At 52.7% G+C, this 18,019-nt stretch overlaps 1 protein-coding gene across 5 annotated transcripts in view; it reads left to right on the forward strand.

Moving 5' to 3' along the window:
* FAM110A (family with sequence similarity 110 member A) overlaps positions 1 to 18,019 on the forward strand; it is a 152,911-nt gene that overhangs the window by 116,477 nt on the left and 18,415 nt on the right. For 2 of the 5 annotated variants that reach the window (XM_049651012.1, XM_049651013.1), the window contains exon 3: positions 13,167 to 14,675. The exons of 1 other annotated variant lie outside the window; for it this stretch is intronic. In XM_049651012.1, the coding sequence (XP_049506969.1) occupies positions 13,262 to 14,155 (894 nt within the window). In that variant the 5' untranslated portion in view covers positions 13,167 to 13,261 and the 3' untranslated portion in view covers positions 14,156 to 14,675. Of the gene's footprint in view, positions 1 to 2,662; positions 3,035 to 9,072; positions 9,324 to 13,166; positions 14,676 to 18,019 lie in introns of those variants that run through there. 2 more of the 5 variants (XM_049651015.1, XM_049651014.1) reach the window with 2 other exon arrangements.

Raw genomic sequence — 18,019 nt, forward strand, 5'->3', positions numbered from 1 at the left:
GGGCATGCCTCTCAAACCACTTCAAGGCCAGGCTCCCCCTGCCAAAACAAAATACAGCCATGGGGTGCACAGAGGATAGGGAGCTGGTATCTGAGGCTGATTTCATCTCAGTTTCGAGCTGAGTGGAGAAAACACTGCCAAGGTCAGGATGCGACCCTAAGGATCATCTAGCTCCCTTTCATCCGGGCACACTAATGACAGCTTGTCCACCTCCTTATTCTTTTAAAAAAAAATTTTTTTTAAATGTTTATTTATTTTTGAGAGAGACAGAAACAGAATGTGAGTGGGTTAGGGGCAGAGAGAGAGGGAGACACAGAATCCAAAGCAGGCTCCAGGCCCCGAGCTGTCAGCACAGAGCCCGACGCGGGACTCAAACTCACAAACTGCAAGATCACGACCTGGGCCGAAGTCGGACGCTCAACCGACTGAACCACCCAGGCGCCCCTATCCTGTTTGTTTTAAGCTCCAGGGTACGTAGGGCAGAGGCAAGTTTGGAACACGCGAGGGTCAGCAGGACCTTTATCCAAGCATCTCAAATCTCTCCTAACCCCTGATTAAAGTTGTACATCTGAGAGAAGAATTCAACCATGACACCATTGTTGTTATTCCCATTTTAATGACAGGGAAGCTAAGGTCCGGCAGACACCCTAGCAAGGTGTTCACAGAGTCATATGCTTCTGTAAAACTTGCCAAAGTAAGGTGTTTAAACCTCACTCTGTTAAAACCACCTTCTCTTTCCATCCAGACTTCCCTTTGTGTCAGATGATGTCAGAGTGCGTGTGACCGTCTGTGGGATTTGGCCAAGGGAACCCTGACGTTTAGTACGGGCTTCGCGGTTTTATTTACGTTGTTTTCAGTCACTTTTGTGAAAAGTTATTGCCAACTGCTAATGACTTCCAGGAATACCCTTACCTAACACACTGAGGTGTGCTGTGACATAAAGGTGCACCAGGGTGAAAGGTCATCTCTCTCTGTCTCTGTCTCTCGCCCTCTCTGGGTTTACAGTGCCCAATATCACCAGTATGTAGTGGAGGAGAGGTATGAAATGTATACATGGAGCCAGAAGAAGCTTGTTTGTGAAAAGTATCAGGGAGGTATGCCAAATATGTAATTCATAGAAATAATATTATTTTCCTGGATTTTGCAACATTTGTGGAATTTTCGTTTGTTGAGGTCTCTTCTGTCTTTCGAACCAAATCATCACTTTTATTACCTAATTTTATATCTGTGATTTTGTAGGTCTTTCCTTAAATAGATCTCCCTAAATTGTACGAGCCTCAGGAAGTATGTAGTCTAGATCTGCCCCTGCTTTGTGTCTTTTGTGATCACAGGATCCTCCTTGCCTCCCCTCACTGCTGCTGCCAACACGTGTTGTATATGCACATGGGAACATAACAGAACGGTTCAGAGGACTCCTGCTGAATCCAGATAAACAATGCTTTTCTCATCTATAAAATGAGAAGGATAATAGAACCTCTCTTCTCACATGGTAAGGGAGTCAAGTGAGAAAATGTGTGTCAGGCCTCGAGCACAGTCTAGCAAAGGGCACAGTTAATGCCAACTTTGATATTTCTCTGCTCCTCCCAGATATAGTCAGACTTCCTGCTTCGGATGCTATCTACTCTGATTTGATTGGTGCTCATGCCAGAATGTGCAATCATTGTCAGCTATTGGTATACTATTAGTCCCCCCTCCCCGACCTGCCCAAGGTATTTGCACAGTAAGTGCTCAATCATTGAAAATCCAATCAAAGAGTGAAGATCGCCATCTGGACTAGAAAACAGAGGTCGGTTCCAACTTGAACAATGCCCTAGACCCAAATAGTGACTTGCAGTTATGAAATTTCCTTATCTTGAAGGGTGCTTAGAGTTAATTTATTCTAATCCTTTTAAAAAATGTGGGGTTTTTTTTCCCTTGACAATTTAAGTGTTGGAAATTGGAAAATCCACAAAAACACAAAAAAGAAGTTGACTGCTGTTTTTATAAACGATTACACATAAACACGTGATATTGCAATTATGTATTTAATACGTAGTTATGGTGTACATAGTGCTTTGAAACATACTTTTAAAAAGCTTTCTTAGCATTTTCCTCATACTTTAAGTATCTTTAACTACATCATTTTTAATAGCTGCATAACCTTCCTCATCACAAAGTGGGGTAATTAAAGGTTCCTATCTCGAAGGGTTATGCCATGAGCAAAGACAAGAGTTATGTTATGTAAAGCTACCTGGCAGGTAAAAAGCTCAGTAGACTTAGCTCTTCCGCAGGATGGATGTATATAACCGACCTTCTTTTGCTGAGCATTGGAATGATTTCCATTCTTTTGCTATCGTAAATAACGCTAGGCTGCATCAATCTTTGCTCATATCTTTGGTCATTTCCTTAGTAAAATTCGGGACTGCTGGATATGCATATTTTACAATTTACCACGGTGCAGTTAGGGAAACAGAGAGGGAAAGGGGCTAGCCCGGGCTCACATAGCCAGCTGCAAAATCGGAACTAGGGACTAGGTGGGGCCCCTAAATGGTGCCATAGTCTGTTGGGGACCAGGAGAAAGTCCTGGCAGAGCAAGGGAAATAACTAGGCTCCTGAGTTGCAGCGGCCAAGGGAAGAACAGGCCGGAGGGGTTGAGCCGGGGCGGAGCTGGGCTGCTGGGGCTGGACGCGCTGTCCCTGGGCTGAAGCTAAGCGGTCGCCTGGCAACCCGGATGGCGCGGCGTTCGAACGGAAGCGAGGAACCAATCAGGATGTCCGGGGCAAACCATTCCGGCGACGGGGGGAGACTGGCGAACTCACTTCCCCTTCCTCTGCGCCCCCTCGGGCCTCCGCTCTGGTGGGGGCCTGGGGACAGTCAGGTACCCCGTCCACCTCGGGTGCGCAGAGCAGTTCCGAAGACGCCTCGGCGGGTCCTTATGCGGGGCTGGGGCCTTCCGAGCAGCATTGGGCGCGGCCATTCCAACCTCGGGTCCGAGCTGTCAGCCTCTCTAAGACCCGTATTGGAGGAGCCGGGACTCTCCTAGCGCCGGCTCCAGGTGAGGGGGCGGGTGGTCTGGGGCGCGCGCTGGGGTCCGAGGGGCTCCGTGAGCGCCTGCTGTATGCGTCCTGCCCGCGTCGTATGTGTGGGGAGGAGTTGGTACCCCATTTCACGGATGAGAGGGAATGAGGTGCGGAGAGGCAAGTGGCCTGGCACAGCGAGGTCTGGTGGGGAATCCAGTTCAGGTCTTTCTGCTCCGCCTCGAAGTCTCCAGTCGGGGTAGATCAGGATTGGCCTTGGGAGGCCCAGACACGCAGCTGGGGGTCAGCTTCTCAGCCTCTTAGCTGCAAGGCTGCCGAGCCCTGGAGCCCTGGCTGGACAATCTCCCTCCTGCCCCACTCTCCCGCGCAGTCCTCTGGGTGCCCCTTCTGGGCATCTGTCTTCCCTTCTCTGGAACGCCAGAGGGTGGACTCAAGGCGCCTTTGGGGTCCTTCTGCCCACGGGGTTCTGAATCGCAGCGCTGTCTCTCTCAGAGGGCTGTTCTGGGGGGGATCCGAGGGGACTGACGTGTCTGGGGTAGATACTAGGTGGGCAGCAGGTGCTCTGGAGCCGCTTTTAGATTCTTGGGAATCTGCCCCAAGTTGGGGGAATGGGTAGAGGCAGCCGCTCAACCTGAAGCCACTAGTCACCAGAGACTTTGGAGTTGGGGACGGGGCCGCGACGGGTCCCAGTGGAGCATCTGACTTGGGCCGAGCCCTGCCTCCTGGGGATGCGCTGGGAACTCAGAAAGAAATGAACTCTTTCATTTAGTCTCTCAACAAATATTTATTGAGTTCATATGCCCTGCCCTCCCCCTTTTCTATTTTGTTTCTCTCAGTGGCATTTACCCATCTGATGTCCTATGTCTTTCAGTTATTAGGGAGCTGATTATCTTCCTGGGCTGGAATGCCATGCAGGGAGGGGCTAGGGTGAGGCAAAATTGAGGGGTGCCCAAACCTCTAATCAAGCTAACTAAAGCTAACAGTTATTGACCATTTGCTGTCTGTCCTGCTGGTGGAGATCGACTCACATGGTCTCCGTCACCATTACAAGCACATGCCCAGCCCAGCTGTCCCACTTCTAAGGCAACACAACGTCGGTGCGGTGACGCTGCAGGGTGGTTTGTAACAGGGCGCGTCTGGACACACACTAAGTGCTCATCAGCAGGGGCTGATAGGCTCCTTATGTACTGATGTGGCACCACAGATGTTATTGAACAATGTATATTATTAAGTATATTAGTAACACATATTATAATTAATAATATATTAACAACATTCTTTAAAAAAATTTTTTTTAACGTTTATTTATTTTTGAGACAGAGAGAGACAGAGCATGAACAGGGGAGGGGCAGAGAGAGAGGGAGACACAGAATCTGAAGCAGGCTCCAGGCTCTGAGCTGTCAGCACAGAGCCCGACGCGGGGCTCGAACTCACGGACCGTGAGATCATGACCCAAGCCGAAGTCGACGCTTAACCGACCGACCCACCCAGGCGCCCCTTAACAACATTCTTAAAACAACACGTGTTATTGAGTAAAGAGAGCAAGGTAAAAACAGTATGCGCAGCATTTTGCCATACGTGTAAAAAAAAAAAAGAAGAAGGAAAGAATATATGTCCATTATTGTTGCTTGTATCTGCCTAAAATCTCCCTGGAAGGACACACAGCTGTCTGGTTGCAGGGAGGGGAACTGGGTGGCTGGGGATAGGAGTGGGAAGGAGTTTATTTTTACCTTATTCTCCTTAGAGTTTTTGTTGGGTCATGTGCATATATCACCTGGTTGAAAAATTATATATATATATATATAAATATATATATACACACACACATATATGTATATATATACACACATATATGTATATATGTATATGTTATATGTATAGATATGTGTATATATTATATACATATATGTGCATATGCATATATGTATATATTATATACATATATATGTGCATATGCATATATGTATATATTATACACATATAATATCTATATATGTCATTATAGATTATATATTTAATCATAAGACCACTGCCCTCTCTGTGATCTGTCATTGACTTGCTGTGTGACTTTGGGCAAGTTTCTTCACGTCTCCTGGCCAAGATAAGAAGCCACGATAGTGAGCTCAGGCCTGGGCAGAAGGTAATCCAGGACAGGAAGTGGGCTTGCCTGTGAGTTGGCCCCAACCTCCGCCTTCCCAGCCTCGTGAGCCAGGCCCTTCTCTAAGGCTTTGCATGTGGTCTCTCTCCGTCTCCACCGCAAGCCCCTCTGTCCCCATTTTGCAACTTGAGGTACAAACAGGCGCAGCTAATTGGGTTGATGGAGTTGGGCCGAATAGGAGATCAGTGCTCCAGGCGTCTGTGCCCACACCCCTCCTTCAGCCCGCTCACCTCTCCCTTGCTGAGATGTGTGCCAGGGTGCCCTGGACAAGGCTGGTTCTGGGCAAGGCTGACTGCAGGCAGGCCAGGGCATGAGAGTCTGGGGAGACTCCAGAAATAGAATGGGGCCTGCCGTGGCCCTGGAGGATGCCCAGCTGGGTGTCTCTGACCCGGACAGCTGGGCTGAAATCGAGCTGGGCTGCCCTATTGGCCCGCCCCTTCAATGCTGCCTGGAGCCTTCCTGATCCTTTTCTGGGGCAGGTGAGGGCCACCCTGTCTCCACCCAAGTCAGGGCCTGGCTTCTAATGAGCAGCAAGAGAAGGAGGTGGAAGGGAGGGGTGGGGTGGGGGTGCAGAATGTCATGAAAATTGTAAACATCGAAACCACACCTCTTGCCCCCTAGACAAAGAATAAAAATCACGAACACCTCTCGACGAGCACTTCCCTCTGCCAGGTACTTTATGAGCATGTGCTCGTTTGATTCTTGCAATTTTGTGCTGTTATTTTTTTCCACCTCACAAAAGGAAACTGAATGCAAGAGAGGTTTAGTGACTTGGGCGAGGTCACCCAGAGCAGGAATTCTGATACAGGGGGTCTGACCCAGACTCTGTGTTCCCTCTTTTTCTTCTCTTGGTAAAATGTATATAACATAAAGTCTCACATCTTAACCATTTGTTAAGGGTTCAGTTCAGGGGCATTAAGTCTGTTCGCACTGTGGTGCAACCATGGTGATTCTCTTTAAAAAGTTTTCCTAACCGTCATACTGTTTTCACAGCAGTTACGCTGGCTTATTTTATTTTATTTTATTTTGTTTTATTTTGTTTTATTTTTTGCACCATTTTATATTCCCACCAACAGTGTTCAAGGGTTCCAGTTTCTTCACATCCTCACCAACATTTGTTATTTTCTGTTTTTGGGTTTTTTTGTTTTTTTTGTTTGCTTATATGTTTTGATATTGTCATCTTAATGGATGTGACATGTTATGTCATTGTAGTTTTGATTTACATTTCCCACATGATTCATGATATTGAGCATCTTGTCATGTGCCTATCCGTCCTTTGTACACTTTCTTTGAAGAAATGTCTGTTCGACTCTGCATGCTTGGATTTGCAAACTTTGAGAAAAGTGGGTCAACGTTTGGGGTGATGAAGTCCTCACCCAGGAGCTGGGCACCGGAGTATCACATTTTGGTGGCATTTGTCACGCACAGGTTGGGAGAGGGGCACTGTTACAAGTCCTATTTTACGGTTGGGGAAACTGAGGCATGGGAATGTCGATTATCTTACCCAGGAGCTCAGTGCTACTCCGGGGGAGCTGGGATTTGAACCCTGGCAGGCTGGATGCAGAGTCTGTGCTACAGAGGTGGCCCTAGGGCTGGAGCGGGGAAGGCACTGTAGGAGCAGACCCCGGCCGTGCAAAAGTTTGGATGTGATGTCTTTGGAGGAAGAACGGGGCTCATCTGAAGTGGCCAGAGCCCAGCTTGAAGGGGGAGGCTGGAGGGGAGGGGGATAGATGGGGGAAGCCCTGGGGTGAGGCAAGAGGTTTGGAGGAGGCTTGGTGGTGAAGGGCCTTTGTCTCTGAGGTGGCCTGGTTTCCAGTCCTGCCACTTAGTCAATGGTGTGCCGTGTGCACACCTGTATGCTTGGTCCCGGGAGAGGATGAGAATACAGAAATAGGAAATGAGTGATCAGTAAGTGAATATCTAAAACGACAGGGTGGGATGAATGCGTGGAAGGGAACAGATAGACGAGAGAGTTGGCAGGAGCCTCAGGGCAGTCAGGGGGGCCTCTTTGAGAAGGTGGGACCTGAAGAAGGTGAGCTAAGAGGTTTGAAGCAGAGGACAAATGGTGCAGAGTCGGTGAGGCGAGAAAGACCTTAGGGTGTTCAAGACGAGCAGGGAGCGGTATGTAGCTGCAGCAGAAAAGGCCGGAGCTGAGGTGGGAGGGGAGGGCGGGACCCCGATCCTGGAAGGCCTGAGTGCCAAGTTAGAGAGTCTGGGTTTTACTCTAAGGTGATGGGGAGCCATAAGTGGGCCTAGGCAGAGCAGTGATGAGATCTGATGTCTGTTGGGAAAACATTGCCATATTGCCATTTTTTAATGTTTATTTATTTTTGAGAGAGAGAGAGAGAGAGAGAGAGAGAGAGAGAGAGCAGGGGAGGAGCAGAGAGAGAGAGAGAGAGAAAGGAAGACACAGAATCTGAAGCAGGCTCCAGGCTCTGAGCTGTCAGCACTGAGCCTCACGTGGGACTCGAACCCATGAGATCGTGACCTGAGCCGAAGTTGGGAGGTGAGTGACTGAATCCCAACGCTGAAGATTCTGTCTCCTCCCCTTCCCTCCACTCCCCCAGCCCTGTTCCTGGATTCAAATCCCGGATTCAAATCCTGGCTCTGCCACTTACCAGCTGTGTGACCTCTGGCAAGTGGCCCCACCTCTCTGTGCCTCAGTTTTCTCAACTGTAAAAGGAGCATAATAGGAGTACCTCAGGGCGAGTGTGAGGATTAAATGAGTCAACAGATACAAAGAGCTCAGAACAGTGTCAGGTACAAAGAAACCACTCAGAACATTTCTTATTATATTATGAAAATTGTTATTATTATTATTATTATTTTTTGCTTTTATGACAGTTATTGCCTAACGGAGCCCTCCCCCTTCATCCTTTCCACCCTCAGTAGAGGGCCAGGCAGGGACCCAGCAGGAAATTATGGGGAACCATGGTCTTTAGGCTGGCCTCCCTCATTCCCCTAAAATCAGGCTCCAGGGCCTGGAGGAGGCCTCAGAGCTGACTCACTCCCAGGGGGAGGAGAGTTGTTTTCTGAATCACTTCCTGTCCCCTCATAGCCCTGTGCCCCAAACTGGGTGCAGCCCCCACTTGGCACAGACATGAAAAACTGGGCCCCCTTTGACTTCCCGAGGACTCAGGGCCTTCTCTGGGCCTCAGGATCCCAGTGAAACTGGCCTCATCAAATGTGCCCACCTGAAATGACCTACTAGGGCTTGGCTTGGCGGTGGAGACAATCACCTCCCTCCCAAGGGTTCCTTCCAGCAGTCTCCTCATCTGTAAAATGGGCATTAAGTAGTACCTCCCTGGGGTGGGGGTGGGGGTTGTCCAGAGATTTACATAAGTGTAGTGCCTGGGACTCCAACACTCTATTTTTATTACCATTGTTGCCCTTGCCACTAATATTTACAGCAGGCCCGAAGCTTCTACAGGCCCTCTCAGAGCCTAAGAACTCACACTGACTGGGCCTGGAAGGTGAGACTCTCCTCACTTGGCAAATGGAGGGCCAGAGGGGGCCAGCAACCTGCTCAGGGACACACAGGTAGAACGGGGTGACATTAAGGCTTGGTCCGGAGAGAAAGTGCCCAAGTCGGACTCCTCGGGGTGACTTTGGGCAACTAGCTCAGCCTGTCCCAGCCTCAGTATTCCATTAGTCAAATGGGGATAATAATAGAGTTCACCTCACAGGGGTTGTTGGGAAGATTAACATGGATTGATTAATACCAGGAACAGCACTTTCTCGTGCCTGGCACAGTCAACGTTAACTGGCCGTCATTGAGGCCGGGAGGGGGGGTTAAGGGGGGGGGGACGCCGTTTTTCCACCTCCCACGATGGGTGCGCTGGCCCGCGTGGCCACGGGGACTGCGGGTGGCAGATGTGCGGATGTGGCCAGCGTAGCTGTGGGTTGGGCGGCCCCGGCTCGCGGAAGAGCTCCCTGGGATAGGTCCGGGCGCCAAGCCCGCCGCCAGCGCGCCTGGGCTCAGGTTCCGGCCCCCGCCTGGCTTTCGTTCTTTCCTTTCGGGTACTACCTGGGCCGGCGGGTTCACCTGCCCGAGGCAGGCCGCCGGAAGTTGCGCAAACGCGTGCTACTTGAGCCCTAGGTGGGCCGGGCCGGGGGAGCGCTCTGTAGCGGGGCGCGCTCGCAGCAAGGTATGTGCGGGTCCGGGCTGGCTGGGGGGGTGGGGGCTGGGGGGGGGGGGGGGGGGGGCGGGGCGATCGGGGCCGGGGTGGGGGGCCTTCCTGGGAAGGTGGGGACGGGGCGGGGGCTCACCTTCCCGCCTGGACGAGACCCTACTTAAGAGCCAGGTCGACCCGGGCTCAGAGAGGGGCGGTGAGCGGCCAGAGTCACACAGCGCGCCGCCTGGCTCGCGGCCTCCTCCGTCGCTGGGAGTCTCCGAGAGAGTGTCCCGAAGCGGGGCAGGGCGGAAGCCAGACCGAGGATCCGAGCTCCCCAACCCCCTAAGGCTGACTCTAGGGAAGCCGGTGGGAAGGGGGCGAGGTGCGGCCGCATGCCCCGGGGATGCCCCAAGAGAAGGGCACACAGCTGGCGCTCTAGGGGCCATTTGTGGGTAGCGTTTGAAACCCGTAGGTGGGGCGTTGGCGATGAGAGGAGGCCTCGGAGAGGACGAGTCCCACCTGGGAACTGGGACCCTTGGCTTTAACACTCAGGAGCCGCCACACCTCCGTTTGCCCACCTGTGAAATGGGATTTGGTCAGATCAGTTTAGGATTAGCCTCTATCACGTGCCTCCTTTGTCTGAGGCTCCGGCGCTTCTGGAGCTGCCGAGAGACCCCTGCCAGGGGGGCGGTCTGCGGAGCTGGGTCGTCAGAATCATCATAAAAACCTCGAGCCCCGTTTTTGGAACGCGGCCTTTCGGCCAGGTGCTGGGAGAGTCCTCGACCTGTTTTATCTCTCCATCCTCGCGGAGACCTGGAGGCTCAGGTCTATTTTTAACCGCGTTTCAGATAAGGAACCGGAGTGTGTAAGAGGCGCAGCTGCAGGAGCAGGGGATGCAGCGGGCGGGTGGGCGAGCTGGCCAGCGGCCCCCAAGCCCGGCTTGGCTCCTAGCTTGTGTCCGGGCTGCGGGAGGAGCCCCTGCGGCCAGGAGCTCGGTCCGAGGGCGCGGGGCTTCTGCCCTGGCCCTGCCCATATGACCTCCGTCTTCCCCCGGTTTCCCAGGATGGTTCCCGGGAGGGAATTGCCGCCGCCAACGGGTCGGACTGGTTTGGTAGGCGGCGGCCCGGGGGTGGGGCAGAGGCTAGTTACCTCAACCGGGCTCCGCCAGGCTGCCTTTCCTGTCAGACCCTTCCTGCCTGAGGTCCCCTGGGGGTCGGCCCCCAGTGGGGCAGCTTTCCTTTCCCACCTACTCCATCCCTTCTGCCTTGGGAGCAGCTCTGTCTCTGGCCCGACAGCCCCCAAGGTTCTGGTAACTTGCCATGGCTGCGCTGGCCCGGGTCTCAGACTGGGGGCTGGAGGCTAGTTTGGGGTGGGGAGAGCAGACACGTTTGCAGACCTGTTTGCTCCATCCACACTTACTTACTTTATTTATTTTCTTTTTGAGAGAGCGCGAGAGAGGAGAGGGGCACAGACAGGGAGAGAGAAAAAATATTTTAAATGTTTATTTATTTTGAGAGAGAGTGAGTGGGAGGAGGGCCAGAGAGTGAAAAGAGAGAGAATCCCAAGCAGGCAATAGTAAGTAAACGTAAAAAAAAAAAAAAAAAAAAAATTTAAAAATGTTTGTTCATTTTGAGAGAGAGAGACAGAGCACGATCAGGGGAGGGGCAGAGAGAGGGAGACACAGAATCTGAAGGAGGCTCCAGGCTCCGAGTTGTCAGCACAGAGTCCCATGCCGGGCTCCAACCCACGAACCGTTGAGCACGTGATCTGACCCGAAGCTGGACACTTAACCGACTGAGCCATCCAGGTGTCCCTGAGAGAGAAAGAGAGAAAGAGAATCTTAAGCTGGCTCCATGCTCATTGAGGGGCCTGAAGCAGGACTCGACCCCATGACCATGAGATCATGACCTGAGCCGAAATCACTCAACCGATTGAGATACCCAGGCGCCCCTCTCCACACAGGTGTTAAAAATTATTATCGAATATGCTAAGATTTAAGAACCTAGAGTTTTCGTGCACATCTTTCTTCCAGCTTCCTAGCACATTCCATACCTCCCACCTTGGACGCATATGCCTGCAATAGGCTGGATGCATCCCTCTCTAGTTTATCTGAGGTCTGCCCATTCTCATTTGGTCCCCATGGACATTTTAATTCAAGAAAAATGTATTGAGCATCTATTATGTGTGGAAAGCAATATCCTGAAACAGATTCAGTGAACAAAACAGACAAACCACCTTCCCTCATGAAGCTGTATTTTAGGGGCATGGGAAGAACAAAGAGTAAAACTACATAAACATAATAGACGAGTGAATTAGGCTTCATATGAATTTGTGTCTTATTTATCGGCTCTGGGGCCTAGGTTGGTCACTTCTGTAGTCTCACTTTTCCCTGCCTGTAAAATCAGATGACAGTGACCCTTCTCACATTGGGGGAATTCCAACTGAATTCCAGGAGGATTCCAGGAGAGGATGGTGTTAAACGTCTAGCACACAGGGATGTCTGCCTTCCCACCCCAATCCAGACTCCTCCTGTCATTCTGGGTGACCACACGGGGCGGTGCATTATAGCTTTCTGTTATGGATGGAAATGCTCTAATCTGCTTTGTTTACTGTAGTGACCACTAGAGTGGCTGTCGTGTACTTGAAATGTGGCTAGTGTGATTGAGGAACTGAATTGTAAGTTTTTATTTAATTTAAATTTAAAGTTAAGGTTGACTAGCCGTATGTGGCTAGTGAATTAGACAACATGGGTGTAAATGGTCTGAATGACAAGTCTTCTTGGGGATCATCTGGATTGAAGTCCTCCTCTCGCGTTTTTCAGATGAGAAGTTTCAGGACTTGGTCTGTGGGTTTTCTTCTGGCCCATCTCTGGGAGAGTTAGCGGGGGACACTTTGTGGCTCCAGTCTTTTCTTGGAAAAAGGATCAGGGCTGGCCTGATGCCTGGGGCACGAGGCCCTGATGCTTAGGTGATCATGTGGATGCCTGTGCACCCAGATGTGGGCCCCCTTGCCTCTGGGTGCCCATCCTATGGCTGCTGGCAGATCCAGGGTCTGCTGGATGCTCTTAAGCAGGGTTTTGTGATTGTGGGCATTTCCAGCTTCTCTTGGAGCAGCACAGCACAGGGCTGATATTTCTAGCTGACAGGCATCCATGGATCACTGTGAAGTCTATACTGGAAGCCGATAAGTGTCTGGACTTCACTGGGGTGGGGGGTGGGGCCTTTCTACACTCCTCCCCCACTGGCTTATTGCTATGCCTGGGGCCTGGCATGTCCAGACGGGTGGATAGCACAGGGCAGCTTCCTGCCTGAGTGGGTAAGGGTAGAAGGTGGGACCAGGTTCCCTGGGGCCAGTCCGGGTGAGGTGTGGGGTTACAGCGCTTTCTCTTGGTCACCCAACCCTAAAACTGCTGTGCCGGCACCTCCCTGGTTGGAAGCAAGGGGCAGAGCCATCAGTTTGCTAGGTTAGCTTAATCAAGTTGGTTGAACTCCCTGAGCTTCAGTTTCCCTGTCTGCAAAATGGAGCTGTTAAGAGGACCCGTTGAGAGATTAAGTTGGCTGGGGCCCAGCATATGGCCTGGAGCCCACTTTGCTTCCTTTAAAGCGTGGCTTGCCCTGTCTTTTCTGCTCAGGCTGCTCCTGTCATTCTTTGGCACTTTTTCCTCTCTGCCTCAGGAGGGGCTGGTCTCCTGAGAAGGAGGCGGGGGTGTGGGCGGAGTCACAGGCCCTCAGTGGTGGCTTTCTGTCTTCTGATTGGCTCCCTGTGAACCAGGGGTGTGGCTATTACCTTTTAATAGGGAACGCGTCTTCAGCCCATTTCGGTCTTTGCTGAGCCTTTGTCTGAGCGCGCTCAGCCTCTGTCTTTCCCCTCCTGCAGCCGTTGCCGGCGTCCAGCTGCCAACTTTCTGCCTGGATCTGGCTCCTCATTTCTCCGGCCTTCCCAGACCAAAGTCCTCAGGGTATGTAACAGCCATGCCTGTGGACACACTGACTCCGGGAGCCCGGGACACCCCTGCCCTACCTTTCCGCCTGCGGACCAAAGTCCCCGGCTACCTGCTACGGCGGCCAGCAGATGGTGGAGCCCGGAAACCCAGTGCTGTGGAGCGCCTGGAGGCTGACAAGGCCAAGTACGTCAAGAGCCTGCATGTGGCCAACACCCGCCAGGAACCTGTGCAGCCCCTGCTGTCCAAACAGCCACTCTTCAGCCCTGGGACTCGCCGCACGGTGCTCACGCCTAGCCGCCGAGTCCTGCCTGGCCCTGGCCGCCGGCCCCAGCTGGACTTGGACATCCTTAGCAGCCTTATCGACTTGTGTGATAGTCCCGCGTCCCCTGCCGAGGCCGGCCGTAACCCTGGACGGACAGAGGGAGCCCACCAGGCGCCCCCAGCCACCCCCCCACGCCCACCGCCCAGTACAGCTGCGGTTCGCCGAGTGGATGTCCGTCCCCTGCCTGCCTCACCTGCCCAGCCCTGCCCATCGCCAGGCACTACCACTGCCTCCAGCCCAGCCCGCCCCCCGGGTTTGCAGCGCTCCAAGTCGGATTTGAGTGAGCGTTTCTCGCGGGCAGCGGCCGACCTTGAGCGATTTTTTAACTTCTGCGGCCTGGACCCGGAGGAGGCAAGGGGGCTGGGAGTGGCCCACCTGGCGCGGGCTAGCTCAGACATCGTGTCCCTGGCCGGGCCCAGCGCTGGGCCCGGCAGCTCTGAGGGGGACTGCTCCCGCCGCAGCTCTGCCACTGTTGAGGAGCGGGCGCGGGAGCGGGAGCGCGTCCCCTATGGCGTGTCGGTGGTAGAGCGTAACGCCCGCGTGATCAAGTGGCTGTACGGGTTGCGGCAAGCGCGCGATACCCCAGCAGCTGAGGGCTAGGCTTCCACGGGACGCCGCATTTGCCACAGACAGATCTTAGAGAGGCAACTGGCCCCTTGACCTCTTCTGCATCCATTCGCGGGCTTGGGGCAGACCGGAGGCTGCTGCCTTGTGTGAACTTGGTGTGGAGGCGGAGCCTCAGAGGCGGGACCAGCATCCACCTGGCAAGGACTGACTCTGGAGAGAGTTGCCTCTTGACCTTGGGCCACCCTCTGCCCTTCACATGTAGAGGTTTTGACATGAGTCCTACTTGGCTCTTATTGTGGGTTTGGATTTGGGGCACTTAGCCTTCTCTACGGAGAGTGAGGGGCCAAAGGATCTTACTAGGCCTAGCGGTTCTGTTTCCTTCTTCCTTGGTCTCTGACGTTTGCTGACGTCCTCTTCCTCTCCCAGGGGGCCCTGGTTCCCTGGGAACTTACTCTGAGTGGGGGCAGGGCCTTGGCAGCCTGGCCTAGGTGGGTAGACTACAGGAGGGACTGATAGGAGTCTGTACTGCTCTGACTCCCCGCCCCCCCCCCCCCCCCCCGCTTTGGTTAATAAACACAAATGCTTGTTTTTCAAAGGCTGGGTCATCAGACTCTTCTGTGTTCACAAGGAGAAGGGGTGGGAGAGGTCTTGGGGTGGGGCCTTCAGAACTTAGTAATTGTTCACCCCAGGATCTGGTGGGGGCATGAGGTCAGTGGTTGGCCCGGCCTAAGACTTGCCCCACAGGGGATCCTCATAACCCCTCTGGGTAGTTTCTGGGCCTCCTTCACAGAGGAGGAAACTGGGTCTGGCCACAGAGTGAGTCTGGATAGAGCCGGGACAGGTTTTTTCCCCTGCACCAGGAAAGTGGGGGACCTTCAGGGAAAAGGCTGATGGGTACAGGGATCCTTCCCTATTCCTGCCCTGTTCCCAAGGGAGCAGGAAGCTCAAAGAATGCAAACTCTGAACTTGAGGTGACACAGGCTGTAGATTGGGGTTTGGAAGTAGGAGTTCTCAGAGGAAGATGGACTTGGGGTGGACAGCACAAAACAAGTGGCCTCGCCTCCAATTCTGAGTGACCCTGGACAAGCCAGTCTCCCTCTCTGGGCTTCAGTGGGAGAATGGGACAAGTCCTCAGGGGGCTGGGGGAAGGGGAAGGATGCGGCTTTGAGGTCTCAGTTCCTTCCTGTCTCCCTCCGGGCTAGTTCCCCGTTGGGAGCCTCCACCTTGGCTGGTGATACAGCCAGGGCTGGGCACACAAAGGGTGAAAGCCTGGGTGGCCTCTGCCCACCCCCGGGGTGGGAGTGGGGAAGGGCTGGGTGGTGTTTCCTCTCCTGCAGGCCGTGTTGGCTGCAGCACTCAGAAACAGGAAGCTCAAATGGGGGCCCTGGTGACAGGTTTGATGTAAGTTTTATTTTAAGCATAAAGAGGAGATTTCCGTTGGGCTGTTGACAAACATCCAGGTCAGCCCAGCTGTTTGTCTGTGTGTCTGTCTGATCGTCTACAATCAGCCCCAGGGAATTGGGTTGGACCTGGGTGGTTCAGGGAAACAGGGGAAACTGGGTTATGGAAGAGAGTGGCCAAGCTCATGAGAATGGAGTCTACCTCCTTGTGATACAGACGAGGAGACTGAGGCACCGGGAGGACTATAACCTGCCTGCAGGCACCTAGCAGGTCTGACAATGCAGGAGTTGAGCCTTCTGGTCCCCAAGTTTAAAGAGTGAGGGGTCAGGAGGGGTAATCTGGGCAGGCTCTGCAGAGGAGGTGTCCTTTGAGATGTCAAAGAGCAGCTCCTCTGGTCATCCTGGCCAGAATTCTGTGCTAAGTGTTGCCCCTTGCTGTCAGCTGCCAGCACCCCAGAAACTCAAGAAAGTGGCTATGTTGGCTGCATTTTAGAACACAGTACTGGTGGGTGATGGGCCAGGGGACTCCTTTGTTCCTGGAGGAGGTTAAGTCCTAGGCGCAGACCCTTCGCACTCATCCTGTCACTGAAACTTCAAGGTGACCTTTCCAGGGTCTCAGAACTGGAGGGACAGTGGCTTGGGGACTGTCACAGAGCAGGTCTGCACTCCAGCCTGGGGTCACACCTGGCCTGCTGCACACCCTACAGTCAGGGGGCACTCTGGCTCCCTGATTCTCCTGACACATGCCTTACCCCTCTTCCCTGTCCTGGGTCCTGGCAGTCTTTCCCCCTGAGCATCTGCTGAGTGCCCAGCAGTGGGTAAGACAGACATGGGTTCTGCCATGTCTGGTGGAAGGGAATGGGCAGCTGATCCGCAGACACATTGTCATATAATGTGGAGCAGGTGTGTTCAGGGACTTCTGCCCTAAGACCAGACCTGTTCCCAGGAGCTGGGCCGGGGGGGGGGGGGGGGGTAGTGAAGAAGGGCATCGGGCAGGTCTGTTCGAAAGAGAGCAGGCAGGCATTCTTGGAAGTGGAGAAGGCGGTTCCTGGTTCCCGGTTCCAGGAGGACTTCCCTTCTGCCAGGATCCTGGAGCCTATCAGCCTCCCACGTGGGGATCTGTGGAAGGAATGGCTGGGGGCTTCTGCCAGCCTCGGGGATCTGCGGAAACAGCCCCTCTATTGTTCTGCCTTCAGTCCGAGTTCGAGGGGCAGTGAGCAGCAGCGAGGGCCAGCAGCTGCTGCCCTGTCCCCTGGGGCTGCCTGGCTTTCATAGCAGCGCCCCCAGGCCAGACTGGCCCCAGCTGCCCAGCCCCTAATTAGGCAGAGATGAGATCTGCTCCCAGATCTATTTCCCAGCAGCTAATTATATACACGTGGGCTTGGGAGCCCAGCAATCTGGCTGCTCACTTCTGTCGTGAAGGTGTGATGGGCCCCTGGGAAAGGCACCTGTCCCCACCTGCCAGGCCTCAGCCAACCCTTTTGGCAGAGGATGGGATGTAGCTAGAGGGCCCTGTTCCTTTCCCCGGTGAAATGGTTTTGGTTTTGCTACTGCAGCATTCAAGAGGACCAGGGAGAGGAGACACCCATCCTGTCTGACATCCTGTGTCCAGGGGAAGCAGGGAGGGACAGAGGAATTAGTCTTGAGGTCCCTGACTCTAGATCCTAGGGTAGGCGGACACATAGGCAAGAGCATGGTGATAGCTGTCCCCCAGAAAGACATGCATACAGGCTTATAGTTGTGTGGGTCCTTCCAGGTCCAAGACAGAACACCCCATTTAGATTTTAAAAAATATTATTTTTCAGATAATGCATCCATATATTTCCCCCAGCCCTTTATTAAGAAAAGTTTCAAGCTTAAAGTTGAAAGAATGATACAGCAAACACTTATCTACCCACCTACTGGATGCCCAATTTTTACTATTTTGTTAGATTTGCTTCATCAGGCATCTATTCATCTATTAAGACAACTTATTTTTTTGAAACTTGTCAAAGTAAGTTACAAGCATTGGTACACTTCCCTTGAAAGGCATTTTAGCATGCATATCATTAGCTAGAGTTCAATATGTGTTTACAGTTCAGTGTGTGTGTGTGTGTGTGTGTGTGTGTGTGTGTGTGTGTGTAATTTACATACTGTGAAATGCACAGATCTTAAAGCTGCCATTTGCTGAGTTTAGACAAGTGCATACTCTTTCCCAACCCCCAGTCAGGATGTAGAGCAACTTTCCATCACCAGGGAAAATTCCCTCATGTTTCTTCTCTGTCGATTCCTGTCCCTATCTCGTGGATATGTATCTCTGTATCTGTATAAATTAAGTAGTACTAATAAAAAACATTTCCTTGCTGTGTCCTTCCCCCTCCTGACCCCCAAAACAACTGGATCGACTCTTTCAACTATTTCTTCTGGTGCTTTCTTTCATATTTCTAGGTAAGATGCTTTTCCTGTGGTTTTCTGGATTGATGTTAGGCAAATATTGCCTGAAATCTTCAGTGTCACT

This window comes from Panthera uncia, assembly GCF_023721935.1.
Source record: "Panthera uncia isolate 11264 chromosome A3 unlocalized genomic scaffold, Puncia_PCG_1.0 HiC_scaffold_11, whole genome shotgun sequence".
NCBI classification, from domain to species: Eukaryota; Metazoa; Chordata; class Mammalia; order Carnivora; family Felidae; genus Panthera; species Panthera uncia.